This window comes from Dermochelys coriacea, chromosome 7 (genome assembly GCF_009764565.3).
Source record: "Dermochelys coriacea isolate rDerCor1 chromosome 7, rDerCor1.pri.v4, whole genome shotgun sequence".
In the NCBI taxonomy this organism is placed as follows: Eukaryota; Metazoa; Chordata; order Testudines; family Dermochelyidae; genus Dermochelys; species Dermochelys coriacea.
This window is the reverse complement of record NC_050074.1, coordinates 103,025,463-103,044,656: the sequence shown is the minus strand read 5'-3', so window position 1 is coordinate 103,044,656 and position 19,194 is coordinate 103,025,463. Positions and strand designations below refer to the sequence as shown.

At 37.9% G+C, this 19,194-nt stretch overlaps 1 protein-coding gene across 1 annotated transcript; it reads right to left on the bottom strand.

The window, feature by feature from the left end:
• Positions 1-1,733: 1,733 nt before the first annotated feature.
• On the bottom strand, positions 1,734-18,664 carry CLRN3 (clarin 3). Its single transcript, XM_038411439.2, has 3 exons — positions 18,287-18,664; positions 8,335-8,511; positions 1,734-3,464 (listed from the first exon to the last, which is right to left on the bottom strand). Exons 1-3 carry the CDS (start codon positions 18,513-18,515, stop codon positions 3,190-3,192), a joined length of 681 nt encoding a protein of 226 aa, XP_038267367.1. The 5' UTR covers positions 18,516-18,664; the 3' UTR covers positions 1,734-3,189.
• Positions 18,665-19,194: the final 530 nt, after the last annotated feature.

The following is a 19,194-nucleotide window of genomic DNA, read 5'->3' as shown; positions in this document are numbered from 1 at the left end:
TCAGACAAAAAGTAAATGATCTGCCTTTGTATGGAAAATCCTAACTGTCTGCTGCTAAAATTTCGATTTCTGCAACATTATAATTTTGATCTACATTTCAACCAAGTGAATAAATAAGTACCATGATTAAAGTTCATGTCTAGGGCCAAATACTCATTCACCTGAAGTCAATGGCAAAACTGCCATTGGCCCATAGTCTCTAAGGCCCCAATCCTGCCTGAGACTCCATGCAGACAGGCTCTTGGGCCTAAATGGAGCCCTATTAACTGTAGTGAGGCTCCATGCAGGAGTCTGCCCATGTGAAACCAGTTGCAGGATCTAGCCTTAGGTTACTGGTACTGTAAACGTAGTGAATGTAGACAAACCACCAACTCTGCCGTGACCCACACTTTGGCTTCAATTCCGGTGCCAGTCTACACAGTATATCAAAAAGATTACTAATGGAGTAAAACATGTAAATCTCACAAGAAAAGCATGAGATCTTGTGAGATTTTTAGCCTGATTTTTACAGACCCATGAGGTTCAGATAAGGACCCAGAACTGAGGCTGCTTATTAGAAGCAAACTGTTGAATCTTCTGCAGTTTGTCCATTATTGATAATGATCTGTTGCTGCTCTACAAATACTGAAACAATGCTGACCCTCTTATTTTCAAAGGAGGAGACATAGGTCCTCTAATAATGCTCTATTACAATTACTTTCTTTCTATCTTACCTAATGACAGATGCAGGTTTAGTCATGTTGCGTGATGGATGTTGGCTTAGCAAAGCTGTAACAATTGCTCACGGAAGCTGTGTGAAAAATTTTGTAGCTGAAGCAAAACTGGCAAATGTTTGGCTTTGTGCCAGTTTAGCTTGTGCATGCACAGTATCTGACATTTCAGCTGAAATGTTTGCAGTGATGAAAGTGGTTCTATGCAAGGGTTTTATCATAAAGTGAAAATTGGAAAGGTCTCTTGTTTGATGCACCTATTCAATCTCTCAAAGATAAAAGACACAAGCTTTTTTTCAGAATACCACCCTAACTTTGTACTGATCAGCTCCATATAAACTGCTCTAATGCAGGATTTCTGCAGCGGGTTATATCTTCATCTGGCAAAATACACTGGAGATTTTATACTTTAATCTTGAAAATTATGTTGACATAACCAACAGCTCCAGAAGAGGTTTTATTTGTTTAAGTCAACCTTCTGAGAAGTTACGTTCTTGGCAAAACTCCTGTATCCATTCAAGTGTTCTTTTTTGGAGCCGCTGTGGTATTTCGTGATATACCTCCCATGTAATGAATGCATCTGTAAATCAGGCTTGATAAGGTATGGTAAAGGGAGACTGTGTGATACAGTTAATCCATTGGGAAAGGTCTCCCAGCAGTTGGGGGTGAGGGACAAGAGAGTGCAAGGTGCTGATCACTTCACTCTGTGAACACCCATCCCTGCAACATGAGCATTAAGCGTAAGCTTACAGGATGCCATGGGATCTGCCTTCCTGCCCAGAGGAAGATGTTAATACAGTAGATGAAAATTAGCAGCACCTAAAGGGAAGGAGTCAGATCAGCCTAGCTGCAGGAAGTTAGAAAGCTAGAGAATAAAACTCCCTTTAAATATTACAGAATACTTTTTTTTTGTTCCGTTAGTTAGAAGCATTATACTTTAATTATTCAGCTCCATGTAATGAATAAGAGCTTTGGCCATGGCATTTATATTATCCTGTAAATATTCACTATCTGTATCAGTGCAAAAGGGCAGTATGATTTTATTTTCAGGAAACAGGAGGACCACACCTGTACAAGGTGCAGCTTTATCATTCCATTAGCTGTGTTAATAAAAGAAAAGTCTTTATATAGTCTAAAACAGGGGTCCTAAAAAACATTTGCAAATGTGAACAAGCAGTTAATAATTGACTTGTAGATACCCACCATCTCACTCTTAACTGAACAGACTATCTCCTTCCCTATTTATGATTACATAATGTCCCTCTAACACACGGTCACCATGTAAACCACAATGTCTGTATTTAGCCACTCTAGACAGGAATAAGACTCCAGCAATAGCACTGACTTTGCATTGGTGTTCATAATGTTTGCTACTCTAATTGGCCTTTTGTGAGTGTAGTCACTAGAAGAAGTGAGTACATACTCCAGAATAAAGTAACTGAGGAGGACTGGTGAGGCAAAGAGCAGCAGTGAATTCTAAGTGTGGACGGGATCATTTACTATAGGGCTCAAAGAGTAAGTGAAAGATGGGGAAAAAAAGGGAGGGGGGAAATGGCAACTGATTGCAGTAGAGGGCGAAGCACGAGGCCCCAGTGACTTTGTCCTATAATCTTCAAGATTTCTTATGTTTTCTGGATTAGTCTACCTCTTTCCAATCAGGAATTATGTGCATAATCAAAATAGTGGGCCTGTCCTTGCATCTGATTGAGCTCAGACTTCAAGGGGCAGAGTAAAGGGTCTTTGTATTTTTAAGCCACCCTGTTCCTGGGGCTGGTTTAGCCCTCACTGCAAGTTAAACAGCGCCTAGAGGCCATTCTGCAGCCAAGAAAAGCCAGAATGCAAGAGGTGGAAACTGGCTATGCTGAATGGTGCATGGATGGGGAGAGAAGGGCTGCAATAGGATTTGCTTGGATGCAGAATGGGGTAGGACTGAAGGAGCAGCAGCATGAAGACGGAATGTTTCCTTGCATTCACTTTTCAAATCTCTGTGTCCTAATGCCCTTTACACTTTGCTGCTGCCCACTCAGTCAGTAGTAGTGCAGTGGGGATCCCCTAAAAACTCAATTCTGGATTGTGTTCCACCCATTGAGAGGTCCTGGTCTTCACTGTGCTATAGCTGCTGATTTGTTCCTTCCAGAAACTTACCTTCACATAGGGGCTCCACCAGGGGAGGAATCAGGAAGGTGAGCTACACAAAGCTCATTCTTAAAGGGCCCACAGTCAAATGATGCACATAGGGATCATTATACAACTTCATTTAACTGATACCCTTATCAATAAATAATTTGTAAACATTCATGGAAAAATAGATCTAAAATGATGAAGATTAATTCAGTCAGTACTAAAGATAGGCATACAGCACAATGAACAACTGAAGTGAACAACAATATACATCTGGAGTTTAAATTATCAGCCATGATTGTCCACATTGAGTTGCCATTTTCTTCCACATCACCTTTAAATGAAAGAACTAGTATCACTAAAATAAAATACCATCTTTTGGTGCATTTTCAATGGGTCTTTCCTGTTCCTTCTTCTTGGAATACCTTGCACGGTGATAGCAGACGATGATGATGATAGTTGCAATATTCAAAAGAAAGATAAGAAGCATGAGCCAATATGAATATTCATAATTGTTTCTGGAGTTTTTATATTCACTTGAAGAAACCACACAGTTTGAAGCCAACTCTACAGACAGTTTGTTTGCCTCTACGTTCACTGCAAACAATATCATGGTTAGAAGAACGAAGATGCCTAGAAAATAGGAATACAATGTTACAAATAGCACTGTGATATTATATGGATACACTTATGCAAATATAACAGCTCTAATATCTATTTCATTCTAGACATTTCAACCAATTGGAAGAAAAATCTGGAGTTTCCTATAAATAAAATATTCTGGGGAGTTATTGAAAGAATTTACTGTGCCCTGTCTAACAATTGATGTACAATGTTTCGTGTACCTACCTCTGAGTCCAACTCAACTCCTATTAAAGCCAATGGAAGGATTCCCCTTGACTTCAGTGGGAGTAAAGCCATCTAAGGGGGAAGTCTTGCTGTTGGACCCACAGCAAAGATATGCATAGTATATTATCCACTTGACCCATATACAGGAATCCTATTGACACCAATAGGCATTTGCATGTTATACATAATAGAGATCTTACCAAAGACAAGAGAGCTGAACTGCAGATCCAAGAGCCACATTTCCCCACAAACTTTAGAAGATATGTAGAGATGTAAGTCACTTTAGAAGTTACCTAAATGGTGCTAGAGCATAAATGTGTTGCCTGTATTAATATGACTGAAGAAGAATCCTTGTGTTTGGTTAGAAGTTACAGGAATAAAGTAGACAGTGGGATTCTATTTCTTTAGTCTAAATTGCAGTATATCAGAATATAAGAATGTCCCTACTGGGTCAAATCAAAGGTCCATCTAGCCCAATGTCCTGTCTTCTGACAGCGGTCAGTGCCAGGTGCACCAGAGGGAATGAACAGAACAGGTAATCATAAAGTGATCCATCCTGTCGCTCATTCCCAGCTTTTGGCAAACAGGCTAGGAACACCATCCCTGCCAATCCTGGCTAATAGCCATTGATGGACCTATCCTTCATGAATTTATCTAGTTCTTTTTTTAACCTTGTTATGGTCTTGGCCTTCACAACATCCTCTGACAAGGAGTTCCATGGGTTGACTGTGCGGTGTGTGAATAAATACTTCCTTTTATTTGTTTTAAACCAGCTGCCTACTAGTTTAATTTGGTGACCCCAGTTCTTGTGTTATGAGAAGTAGTAAACAATACTTCCTTATCTACTTTCTCTACACCAGTCATAATTTTATAGACCTCAATCATATCTCCTCTTAACCGTCTCTTTTCCAAGCTGAAAAGTCCAAGTCTTATTAATCTCTCCTTATATGGAAGACGTTCCATACTCCTAATCATTTTTGTTACCCTTTTCTGAACCTTTTCCAATTCCAATATATCTTTTTTGAGAAGGGGCGACCACATCTGCACACAGTATTCAAGATGTGGGCATACCATGGATTTATATAGAGGCAACATGATATTTTCTATCCTATTTTCTATCCCTTTCTTAATTATCCCCAGCATTCTGTTCATTTTTTGACTACCACAGCACATTGACTGGATGTTTTCAGAGAACTATCCCCAGTCGCTCCAAGATCTCTTTCTTGAGTGGTAACAGCTAATTTAGACCCCATCATTTTATATATATAGTTGGGATTATGCTTTCCAATGTGCATTACTTTGCATTTATCAATATTAAATTTCATCTGCATTTTGTTGTCCAGTCACCCAGTTTTGAGAGATCCTTTTGTAGTTCTTCGCAGTCTGCCTGGGTCTTAACTATTTTTAGTAATTTTGTATTATTAAATTTTGCCACCTCACTGTTTACCCCTTTTTCCAGATCATTTATGGATATGTTGAATAGGACTGGTCCCAGAGCAGATCCCGGGGGACGCCACTATTTACCTCTCTCCATTCTGAAAACTGACCATTTATACCTACCCTTTGTTTCCTATCTTTTAACTCGTTACCAGTCCATGAGAGCACCTTCCCTCTTATCCCATGGCAGTTTACTTTGCTTAAGAGCCTTTGGTGAGGGACCTTATCAAAAGCTTTCTTAAAACTAAGTACACTATATCCACTGGATCCCCTTGGTCCACATGCTTGTTGACCCCCTCAAAGAATTCTAGTAGATTGGTGAGGCATGATTTCCCTTTACTAAAACCATGTTGACTCTTCCTCAACAAATTATGTTCATGTATGTGTCTTACAATTTTGTTCTTTATTATAGTTTCAACCAGTTTGCCCAGTACTGAAGTCAGGCTTACAGGCCTGTAATTTCCGGGATCAGCTTGGAGCCCTTTTTAAAAATTGGTATCTCGTTAGCTATCCTACAGTCATCTGATACCGAAACTGATTTAAATGATAGCTTACAGACTACAGTCAGTAGTTCTGCAATTTCACATTTGAGTTCCTTCAGAAGTTTTGGGTGAATACCATCTGGTTCTGGTGACCTGGTGTTTAATTTATCAATTTGTTCCAAAACCTCCTCTAATGATATCTTTATCTGGGACAGTTCCTCAGATCTGTCACCTAAAAAAAATGGCTCAGGTTTGGGAATTTCCCTCACATCCTCAGCTGTGAAGACCAATGCAAAGAATTCATTTAGTTTCACTGCAATGGCCTTATTGTCCCTGAGTGCTCCTTTAGCACCTCGATCATCCAATGGCCCCATTGTTTGGCAGGCTTCCTACTTCTGATGTACTTAAAAAAATTGCTATTACTTTTTGAGTCTTTGGCTAATTGTTTCTCAAATTCTTTTTTGACCTTCCTAATTGTATTTTTACAGTTTATTTGCCAGTGTTTATGCTCCTTTCTATTTTCCTCACTAGGATTTAACTTCCACTTTTTAAAGGATGCCTTTTTGCCTCTCACTGCTTCTTTTACTTTGTTGTTTAGCCACGGTGGCTCTTTTTTGGTTCTCTTACTATGTTTTTTTAATTTGGGGTATAAATTTCAGTTAAGCCTCTATTATGGTGTTTTTAAAAAGTTTCCGTGCAGTTTGCAGAGATTTCACTTTTGGCACTGTGCCCCTTAATTTCTGTTTAACTAACCTCCTCATTTTTGTGTAGTTCCCCTTTCTGAAATTAAATGCTACAGTGTTGGACCACTGTGGTGTTTTTCCTGCCTCAGGGATATTAAATTTAATTGTATTATGGTCACTATTACCAATTGGTCCAGCTATATTCACCTCTTGGACCAGATCCTGTGCTCCATTTAGGACTAGATCAAGAATTGCCTCTCCTCTGGTGGGTTCCAGGACCAGCTGCTCCAAGAAGCACTCATTTAAGGTGTCAAGAAACTTTATCTCTGCATGCCGTCCTGAGGTGACATGTACCCAGTCAATATGGGGATAATTGAAATCCCGCATTTTTATCATTGAGTTTTTTATTTTAATAGCCTCTCTAATCTGCCTGAGCATTTCACAGTCACTATCACCATCCTGGTCAGGTGGTTGGTAATATATCCCTACCACTATATTCTTGTTATAAGAGCATGGAATTTCTATCCATAGAGATTCTATGGTACAGTTGGATTCATTTATGATTTTTACTTCATTTGATTCTCTGCTTTCTTTCACATATAATGCCACTCCTCCAAAAGCACAACCTGTTCTCTCCTTCAGATATATTTTGTATCCTGGTATTGCTGTATCCCATTGATTATCCTCATTCCACCAAGTTTCTGTGATGCCTATTATATCAATATCCTCATTTAATATGAGGCACTCTAGTTCACACATTTTATTATTTAGACTTCTAGCACTGTTATATAAGCACTTTAAAAACTTGTCTCCTTTTAGCTGTCTGCCATTACACAATGGGATTGGGACTGAATGGGACTTTTTTTTATTTGACTGTTTCTGATCAGACCAGCCTGTATTTTATCATTTTCCATCCTCTCATCCTCATTAGGACATAGACATTATCTATTAATAGAATCTCCCTTAAGGGATGTCTGAACCACGTGCTCCTCCGCAACTTTCCCCCAGCCCTTAGTTTAAAAACTGGTCTATAACATAAATATAAAATATATCATTTTCTCCTTGAGAATGAGTACTTTCCTAATTACTACTTCTGCATTTCTATCTCCTCTGACCTTGTTAAATTTGCTCTGAGTGGCCCTACACACTCGCATGTGCATAAACAATGGGCTGAAGCTCTCTTAAGATAGGTTTGACTTTTCTTCAGAAATGAGTGAAATTAATGAGGCTCAGTGCCACACAGAACTGGACACACGGGTCCAGATATTAAGGTGCATAAAGATGTAGATAGGTATCTAGTGGGATTTTCAAAAGCACATAGATGCCTAAATACCTTTGCAAATTTAGTCCTTAGTCACTTCCAATACCTGCATTTTCCTGCATGTCTGCCTTGATTTCAGTAGTTTGAGAAGGGTCAGCTTCAGATCTCTGCTGTGATGTGCATGTATTTAATTGCATTAAATTATGTTGTAAATAGCTACCTCTATTTTTTTGTTTTCATTATTGCAATCAATGCACCCAGGAACTTACTGAATGATGGATTCATTTAAAATAACCATTACAATTTAATTGCTGTCTGAAGGAACAAGGTGCTCAGATACCATGGTGACAGGTATGGCATAAAACCTGAATAAAATAGAATTCTCTTTCAAATGTTGCTGGTTTGTGATATTTTCATAGTTCTCCCATAACCATTAAATTCATAGACATGCAGTCCTTAAATCTTACTAGTGAGAAGATAATGTTGACTTGCTGTCACTCCTGATAAGTGCCAGAGCCCTTGCTAGAGATTAGAAGTCTACCCTATATATATAATTTATATAATATATAATTTAGAAATGGGTTGGTGTGTATGCATGCATGAGTAAATGAGAATCAAGTCCTATAATTGATGTATGCATGCACATTCTCTCTCTCTCTCACTCACACACTCCCCCCCCTTCTTTGCTTTACCAGAGTGGTGTAAAGGGGCCTTAATGTACATGACAATCAGGCATTCTCTGTGCAGTATATTATATAATTCCTTTAGAATAGAATGCATGACATACTTACCACTTAGGGAATTCCATGTATAGACTCCAATGGGTCCCAAAAATGTCTGGTAGGGATTGGTTACGGTGTTGCAGCATGTAAATCCAGAACTCATAAGAGAGCTAAGCAAACTGAGAACCAGGAGCAAGATAATCACAACGTTCAAACTTTTCATTTCTGTCTTTCCCAATGCTGTCACTGAAATATGATAGCTCAGCGTTAATACCAGATCCAATATTTGATATTAATAAAAGTCAAGTTTTGCTGAAAATACAAAACTGATTGTGAGCATATACTTACAGCCCCTAAGTCTCAGATATCTGTTTGGGAATGGGAACTTGGGGTACAGTTGGGCCTTGAGCCTAGGGCAGTTGGGCTTTGATACATTTCAGGATCTGGACCTTCGTTATTACTTTATATGTGTAGATTGCTGTGTCTATTATTTTTCTCTCTTCCATAAAATCCTAATTTGTCAATATTGTTCTGGTAATAAAATGCCCAGATCTGAACACAATATTCCAGGTGCAGTCACAGTAGGTCTATGCTGAGACTAGGGTACCATTGTACCTGGATATTTTATTTATTTACTTATTTTGATTTAAATAATATTAAAAAGATACCTATACAAAGCTCTAGGTGCCTTTACACGTAATTAGTATGGCAACAAAACCCCAAACACATTAGAACAATCATTCAAACAGGAACTGTGCCAGTCAGCATCCACAGAAAAAACTCATTTCCACCCCTTCTTTGGATACAACAGATTATTGTAGAGTATTGAGTTTACTGTCTATAACTAGAGAAATCATAACAGTAATCAGGCCTCCACTGTGTTTCTTTTAAAATAGGTTATTGAAAATAAACAGGAAAGGAAACTGCTGTCTCCTGTTTTACATGTTACTCCTGGGATCTGAGGATACTTGATACCATAAGCCAATTTCTGGAAACTTTGTTCTATGTAACACCAGATGAGGCTCTGTTATGTAAACTGTATACAAATGTCAGTAATTCTGTTTGAAATAAATAGGAAAAGATGGTGACTCAGGAGGTGGACATTTCACAAAGCTGAAGTGAAGCAAGTGCTACCTCAGCTTTATTATGCATATAGCCTTATTACTAATTTTTGTCTATTTCACAAAATAAGTCTGGATCTGTATCGATAGGATCAGTCCATTCTTCTCTGCCAAACTTACTTTAACCTGTTCACTCAAGTTTAACTAATCATGAGAGAGCCTAATCATGAGTCTGGACCCACTCCACTCCCTGACCACGAGTAATTGATTTTATGCAGGCACATTGCAATCCCAAGTTAGCAGATACAATATATCTTCACACTGGTGCAGTGTATTTAGAGGCACACTAAGTAGCATGTCCCATCCAGCATAGAATTTTTTTAAAAAAAGGTTTTTAGGTCATATGTTATAGGTTGCCTTTCTAGGGTTTGTAATATTTTGTTGGATGCTAGAATAAAATCCCATACTTCACAGCTGTAACCAGCAAAATGAATCTGCAAAAGCAGATTTTATTGAAAATAATCGTTATGAATCTACATGTAAATAAACCTCTCTGTGCATTTACAGTGCAAAACACTCCACATATGAAGGCCATGGACATTTGCCCCCACCTGTGGAATTCTCCCACAACCCTACCTGGCCTTTCCTACATCTATTTGCTTATTTTATTTTTACCACAGGATAGATCAGGTTTTGGACTATATTTAGGACTGTGACAATGTATTGGCATTAGGACCCTATTAAATGCTCAAACTCTCATTGATTTCAGTGGGAACAAGTTTAGGCTACTGTCCTTGGTGTCTTCAATCTCCAGTGCTACCAGTTTGATACCTTTCACAAGTTTTACATTCATTTAAAAATTTACATTACATACTATAATTTTTTAAAGTACAATATAATCCAACCCAACTTGATACATCCCCATGAGGCATCACAGAACACCTGTCTGCATGAAAATTGATGATCAATTAAGTCAATTCTAGCATCAGTACTTTTCAAGTGTTTATCAAGAGTTTCTGTAAGGTACTGGAAAAATAATAAAACTTCCTCTAATGATGTCACTTCCTGTTTCTTAATAAAGTTAGTTCAAGACTGGCATGTATGCACACCTCACCCTGCCACTTCTCCACAAAATAAATGGCCCTAAAAATGGCCCAAGTTTGCTTTCAGATTGAAAACAAGCCAAGCCACTGACAAAACACTTCCCACCCGGTATTAGCTGAATAGAACTTTTCCGCTGTTCCCGCCATAGGTAAATAATCAAAACACAAACTCTCCTTATACTTTGGTAGGTACACAAATGTTCTGAGGTACTAACAGCTTCTGAATTTTTGCCAGCTCATTCTGCCCAGCTCATGAAAGTATAAAGTACTTGAATTACCCCATATAAATCATTAGCAGCTTGTTAGTAGGCTGCTTTACCTTGGTCAAGTTTTTTGTGTTCTATACTTTAACTTTCAAAATGTACAACAGAAAATCCAATATATCTTTCAGAGGAGTAAATGAATAAATTGGGAGGTCTGTCATTGTAAAGGTCTTTGTTAGTCTGTTTGTAAGGCTACTAATTAACTAACCCTTTAAAAACAATCACAGTGCTGTTGCCAGCAAATTCCTTAGCTCCCAAGAACAGTCTTACAAGGGCAAAATTCTCCTTTTTATTTCACGCTGCAGATCTTTATAGCACATTTCTCATTCCATTTCTCACACACACCATGCACTGAGATCAATGGGAGTTCCGCAAGAGAAACCAGCACAGAATATGTCATAGAGATCCATAGTGCACAAGATGCTTGCTATTAGTGAGAGGATGTGCTGTATATTTAAAAGTATGTTCATAACTCTTCCAAATAGATGTTGTATAAAACTTACTGAAGAAAAAGCATACCTCTCCCTTCACATTTTCTTTGTGCACGTTTATTTTATCATCCTTTTTATACTCTGAAAAAATACCATCTTTCAGGATTCTGAAGCTAGACATATTTCCACTTTTACCTGGGAGCTAAATGATGACAAATAGTTTGTGCATTTTAAAATCCTTTTAGTTTTTAAATTGCTATGAAGCAAATTGCTAGTCTCATAATATAAAGATGCACATAATAAAACGAATGAATGATATGTTAAAATTGTTGGAATCTTTCTTGGAAAGATTAAAAACGGTTGCTGAAAATTCTACTCAACAACAATGCAAACTACGGGAAGATTTCAAATTCTGACATTTAAAATAGAAACTTCACAACATGAAGAAGAAGGAAGCCAAGCTGAATAACATCTATTTCCCCAAAGATGCTGAACTGCTCTTCAGAAGGATATTAGAAAAACTGAGGAACCATCTCCTGCACCTTATATACTCCACAAATGACCACCTGTAGAGGGGTGATCACCCACTCCTGCCTTGAAGGGCTTAAAACAGCCCTGGGAGAGGGCTGGGGAAGGGGAAAAGCTAGGCTTATTGGGAGGCAGCCTCAGCTGTGGCCACCCCCCAAACAGACCCAGCTCGCCCTATAAAAGCCAGTGAAGCCAGGTGCAGAAGAACTCTTCCTCTAGCTTGTTGAGGGAGAGAGGTCTGGCTGCTGGGAAGCTGAGAGAGTACTTGTAGTGGAGCAGGGCTGGGGGAAGGCCAGAGGAGTTGGGGAGCTCCGACTTGGAAACTCTCCAGTCTGCAGGCCTAGAGTAAGGCCACGTAGGCACTGGTGTTGCAGAGGGCAGCCCACGGGTAGGCAGAGGCAGTAGGTCCCCCTTGCCTATGATGAGTGGCACTTACGCTACAGTTGGCCCGAGGAAATGGGGGCTAGGTCAGGACTAGCAGTGGCCATAGACTGAGGTGAGGTGAAGGTTGGGGGTTCCCCGGGGAGGGGAGACCCAAATCTGTGCAGGGTACCGCAGGTGGCAGCACCCTGGTGTGAAAGGGGGCACTAGGGTCCAGGAGGGACTCAGGGCCCAGTGGCAGTGGGACACCAGCCTGCAGAGGGTGCTCTGGAGGCTGGAACGCTAATTCCCTGGATGACCAGCAGGAGGCGCTGCAGGGGTGAGTCTTGCATCGCTACACCACCTCAGACAAGAAATCATTACATGCTCCCACATGCTGGAAGAAAAAAATCAGTAAACCTACCTGGAGATCATGGAGGAAACCCAAAATTATCAAATAATGATACCCCGATGATTGCCATTCCACACACAGACAAAAAGTGGAACCAACTACAACCCCTCAACCAGTTGGTTAAAAAACCAACCTTTTTTAATCCATTTATATCCATTTATCCATTTTAATCCATTTATTTATCCTTCACAACATCCCCTGGCAACAAGTTCCACAGGTTGACTGCATTGTGTGAAGAAGTACTTCCTTTTGTTTGTTTAAACCTACGGCCTATTGATTTCATTGGGTGACCCCTGGTTCTTGTGTTATGTGAAGGGGTAAATAACACTTCCTTATTGTCTCCACACCATTCATGATTTTGTAGATTTCTATCACGCCCCCCCCTTAGTCTTCTCTTTTCCATGCTGAATAGTCTCAGTTTTTTAAATCTCTCCTCATATAGAAGCTGTTCTATACCCTCAATCAAATTTGTTATCCTTTTCTGTAACTTGTACATTCTAATGTATCTTTTTTTCAGATGGAGTGATCAGCACTGCATTCAGTATTCCCAATGTGGGCATACCATGGATTTACACAGTGGCTTTATAATCTTTTTTGTCTTTATCTACTCCTTTCCTAGTGGTTCCTAACATTCTGTTAGCTTTTTTGACTATGGCTGCACGTTGAGCAGATGTTTTCAGAGAACTATCTAAAATGACTCCAAGATCTCTTTCTTGGATAGTAATAGCTAATTTAGACCTCATTGTTTTGTACGCATAATTGGGATTATGTTTTCCAATGTGCACTACTTTGCACATTGATTGCCTTCCTTCATCCTCTCACAACCCAAAGGGCCACTCACAACCCAAAGGGCCAGCCTCCTATGAGATAGTACTGACTTTCTCCAGAAACTCTGCAACATTAACAACCTCCCCCAGAACACCACCCTTGTCTCTATGGATGTTACTTTCTTATGTACCAACATCCCTCACCATGATGGACTCGCTGCCTGCCTCAAATACCTACAAGATAATTTACAACATTCAGAAATCCAACCCAAACACATTGTCAAACTCATACATTTCATCTTCACCCACAACAACTTCACATTTAACAATAAACAGTTTGTCCAAACCATGGGAACAGCCCTGGACAGTAAAATGGTTCCTCAATATGCCAATGTCTCTTCCTGGATCACCTTGAGGAAGAATTTCTGAAAAAATGTACTATGAAATCAACCATATACCTGAGATACATCAATGATATTTTTTTTCCCTCATAGATTTTTTTTTCACCACAACTTCACCTGCTACCCTACGCTGGAACCCATATGGGTATAATCAAGCAATTACAGTCCATACTTGATGGGGACCACATCTTGAAAGAAAATCTTTCCCAAACCATTTCTTCTGGCCTTCAAACAACAGTACAATCTCCCCGAGCTCTTTATCATTAGAATTAGGCTCTCCATAGACCTGAAAGCGACACCAGATCTTGCCAGAACAACAGATGCAAAACTTGCAGACATATCTCCACTGCTACAGTCATCAGTATTCTCCTCCCTCCCTCTGCAACTCACCTTTCAAGATCCATAGGTTCTACACATGTGGTGTATCTCATCCAGCGCATCAAATGCGCCTTCGACAACTATGTGGTGTGGGTGAAACCAGACAATTGTTATACTCTCAAATGAACTAACAGAAAAATAAGACCAAAAAAAAATCACCCATGGGTGAACAATTTTCACAAAGCGATCACTCCATATGTAACCTCTCAATCCTCATTCTCAAAGGAAACCTGCACAACACCTTCAAGAAATGAGCCTGGGAATTGAAATTCATAACTCTGCTAGATGCTAAACACCATGGACTTAATACAGACAATGGTTTTATGGCTTATTAAAATTTGTAACACACCCAATTGCATGCTAACCCTTAATTGCTCACTTCATTTTAAGTGGTCTCCAATAGCATGTGGAGACCCTTATGCTTAACAATCTGTCCCAACTTGTATTTAGCTCAGACACTCCGGTTAGCTTCCCCAGACCTGAAGAAGAACTTTGTCAAGATCAAAAACTCATCCTTTCCACCAACAGAAGTTGGTTCAATAAAAGATATCACTGCTCTTGAGGTTACTTTTTTTTAATTAAAGGTGCATAACTTGTATTGTCACTTCTGTTTTCTCACATAAATGCGGCCTTTTGAGAGCCTCTTCTTTTTCACTGATGGGGAGGTGGTCATGGAATGCAGCCTTTGTGAAGATGGCAGAAGAGCTCTCTTCACCATCCGCTATCACATTAACCTAAAGGTATGACTATTCCTCAAGACCCTTGGATGGAGGACATTGTACTGTATTGGAATGTTCTGACTTTTGTGGTCTAACTTTTTTGATGATCATTTTAACAGATGAAGTTAAAAAATGAAGAAAATAATCTTTCACAGAAGTGTATGTATGTTTAAAAATTTATAGAATCATATACAATAGACTTTAACAAATAAATAATAATGTACAATACAGACCCTAAGAATTATTTTACAACAAGTGCACTCTACACTGACTTTATTCCTAGAGGAATTTATTTGAGAGACTTTTTAACTTAAAGAAAACTATATTTAGACTATTCTTTAAACATATCTTTGTCTATATAATAAAAATTTCCCTTAAAGTAGCTTTCATGGCCAGAATAAACTCTGGGTCTTTTCAAATTTAAATATCTCAGGCATTCTTATTTTTCAATAACTATAAATTGCTGTTGTGGTAAGCTAATCATTTAGTAATGTCGTATTTTAAATCTCACTTCTACTTTAATTAGAGAAGAACAAAACAGGGTCACAAATCTCTCTCTGCTTGGTCAAAGCCTACTTGCCCTACCCATACAAGTATTCTGTGACTGATTTTCATTTTATAATAGCACCTAGAGGCCATAATCAGAACTGGGGCTCCATTGTGCTAGCTGTTGTAAAAACACAAAGACGAGATGCATACCCTGAACTCTTCCAATCTAAGGCCCTGATTCTGCAATGAGCTCTGTGTGGGCAGACTGTTGTGCTCACATGGAGTCCCACTGAAGTCAATGAAGGTCCGTCTGCATGGAGCTAGGATGAGGACCTACGTCAGTTGGTGTGAGAGGAATATAGTCAAATGTAAACAACCTTTTTTATATACAAAATTTGAAATTAAAATAATATTTTAACTAGACAAATATAGGGCTGATCTGTCCCCAAAACCTTTGTTCTAATTGAAATTGTTTCAATGGACTGATACCAAACTGTGTCACTATTTTCATTTTTAAAATATTTAAGATATTCTGCTACTAATACTCGCAACTGTTTTTTTCCCCATTGTAATGTGGTCCTTATAACTTGCATTGAAATAACGTTGCCATCCTCATAATTTTCATAATATGCTGTTATCATAGATATTCAGCCAAAGATGACTTCAGTGCAGTTACACCATATAGAAAGTCTCTTGTCAAAGTTACATATTGTTGTGGTCTTGGTAATGTTTTGTCATTGGGTGCAGGTAGAGTCTCCTTACTAACCTCAGAAAAGATTATGTTAAGTGTGTAAAAATAAATTATCCTGATTACTATTTCCTAGACTAGGATGGGGTCCTGTCTGGGTCAGTTTTGTTTGTTTGTGGCATCATGGTCTTTGTCAAAATTATCATATATAAAATAATCTATAAAATATACATCTTGTCTGCTAATTATTTTAAACCATTCTTCCCCGACTTTCTCAATAGGTTTTGTGGCCTGCTTCTCTTCTCTCGTTCAAAGGAGTACTATCAGAATAGTTTCTTTGAAGCCAATGGAGTCATGCTGGTGTAAAATCCAGTGTAAGGCCCTGATCCTTGCAAACACTTACGTACATGCCTAGCTTTTACTATTTCCATTTTGCTTTTTCTAATATATTTTTCTAATATGTGCTTGTCTTACATCTATAGCATCTTTGTTCAAGGTTCGCCTAGGTAAAACTTCATCTTTCATTGTTTTTCCCTCTCTCTTTCCTCATTTTCCCCTCTTCTTGTCTATATCTAGGCTTGGAAGGATGAGATTTTTATCAGTAAATTTAGTAATCGTCAATTTCACCAAACATACACAAAGCGATGAAAAAATATTTCCACCGATGATAACTTAAATATATATATAGGCAGAGTAAGAAAATACTGGTTAGGAACTTGCTAGAGGTTGATTTCAGGGTATTTACTTTGTATATTTTGACATGTGATGTCGACAATATGTGTTCTAATAGTATAAAGCTTTAACGTTTTTAATTTCAACATCTACTGTAATTAATTATTATCTGACATGCCCCATCATTTTCCAGAGCTGTTAATAGATAAAAATTGAATTTTTTTTTAAAAATAAACATCCATATTATCCAACAAAATTATAACAATATAAAAATTGAATTCTGCCAAGCCTATCTATATTCTCTCTCCTCCTCCCCCCGCTACTTTCTCTTTGTTTTTTGCCTGTCATCCTTCTGTCCTATGGTAAATTTACTAGTAAGAGTAAATATGAAGAACTGAAGATATATATGTCTGATTTTTCTGTAAGTGTAAAGTTCAGCTTTGACCCAATCTACTGGACATTTTCAGATGTTGTGAAGTCTAAGATGTGTCTGGGTGGAAAAACATAACTTATTCTAATTCCCTGAGTTGTGTTGGAGATCTCATGTCATAGTTTATCAAAGTGGAATGTTGAAAGGCACCCTTTGGTAGTCTCATGGAGAAACATCACTATAAAAGTTGTATGTCAAGCTCACATGCAAGGTACATTCCATAGTGTCATGTTAGTCAAAAAGGAATTGCTAATACTATATAGCTACAGTAACATGAAAACATAAAAGATTTTAAAAATACTAGTTTATATGTTGACCTGACTGGCTCCATTATTTACAAGTTAAAATGAAGAAGCCTTAAAAGAAAAGGCTAAAAATGAATATTACCCAATACCTAACTAAAATGACAATCAATTTATACAAATTTTGCCAAAATATTTGTATTGGCATTGTTAAATTGTTTAAATGTTTTACAGCCTAACATGAAACTTGTGACAATCATGTTTTAGAATAAAATTACTGTCTAAAACCTAGCATTTTGATCAGAACACTGTATGTATTTCATGTTTTATGTAAAAACAATACATAAAACATAATTGTCTGTTGCAAGCATTTTTCTCTCTCTAGTATTTGTATTCATTTATCTACACCTATTTAGTATGTATATATCCAGCACTCTAGATTTTTCCCTGTCAGTAATCACATAAGGTGTGATCTTGTGAATGGGAGTTGAGCAGGTAACAAACTTTCTATATAACATTTTTGAAATAGCAAACAATGAATTTCACCTTAATAATCTGGAGGAAAAAAAGGAAAAACCTAGAGGTTAGGATAGGTAACCTTTTATAAATCACAATAAATACGATTATGTCATTCCTAATCAGAAGCAACTCTATTATCTTTTTGAAATAATTTTTAATAAAAACGATAATAAAATGAGCACTATCTACTTTTCTGCTATTGACTGAAAGCTTCTGCAAACTTAGACTTGCTGTTTTTAATACAACTGTTTCCCTTTTACCTTGATACTTCCCACAGACAAAACTATGAACTAATAAGATCCTGGATAATGTGAAAGGGTTGCTGTTTGCAAATGTGTTGCTGCTATTATGTGCTGTGCTATTTGTTCTCTTATTTTTACAACTCTCCTAAATCCCATAATGTTAGTATGTAAATACTCTAGTCTTCAATAAAAATATATGTATAAACAGTATAAACAAATAAAAGACATGAACTGCTCTTCATAATATCTGCTAAAATGAAGTGTATCAAGCTAAGACAACACAACAGTATCCATTTATATTCACTATAGTAGTTACCTTGGAAATTTTTGGCTGGTGTTTCAAGTCCATCAATCACCTTCTTTGAACACACACCTTCAAAAACCCCATATGTGACAGTTATAATAGCACTTGAATTTCCTTCGGTAAAGTTAACATTACTTGAGACCCAGTTTTTGTTTGCAAGAACGAGGCAGACTATTACAAAAGAGCAAATACTGGTAAAACAGGCAGATGCAAACATCAATGTTTTTTTTCTGGATGGCATTTTATCATAGAGATGTGTGTTCTTGTGGTGCAGGTTGTACTTTTCTTCTTTTCTTAGTCTTGTTAATGAGAGCTCCAAGCTGAAAGAGACTGTTCCCTGCTGTTAGAGATTATAGACCTAGTTTTGTACTGGTAGAAAATTATGCCAGTAAACTTTGAACTAACAACAGTGGTAATAAAGTTGTAAAATAACTGAACTTTGGTCTGGAGAAAAGATGTTGCCATAGTTACAACCATACTAGTCTAACAAAGGACAGTAGGAATCTGCCACTACAATGTCGCTTCATCAAATGATTTCCTATTGGCTGTGCTTTGCCAAGTGAAATGAAACCAAATCAAGCGTTAGTCTTTCAAATCAGATTTCCTTAGATCTCTTCTAGAGCTTAAAAAATACTGGCTGTAAAATATTGTAGCTCATGAAGAGATCAAAGAAATCTTAAATTAGTGCTTTCTTGAAGATTTGTATTCAACCCATAAAGCATTCTGAGCTGGTACAGGAGGAGAAGCAGGTAAGACTGGTAACTAATCTTGAAATATAGTTCTCCTACATCCATAACCAAAAGACTTTCAGACACCCTGATAGACCCGGAGTTGTAACACTAAATATTAATAAGGGTATCTTTTTTTCTCTGTTTTATTTTGATGTAGGTTATAGAGCAGGGGTAGGCAAACTATGGCAC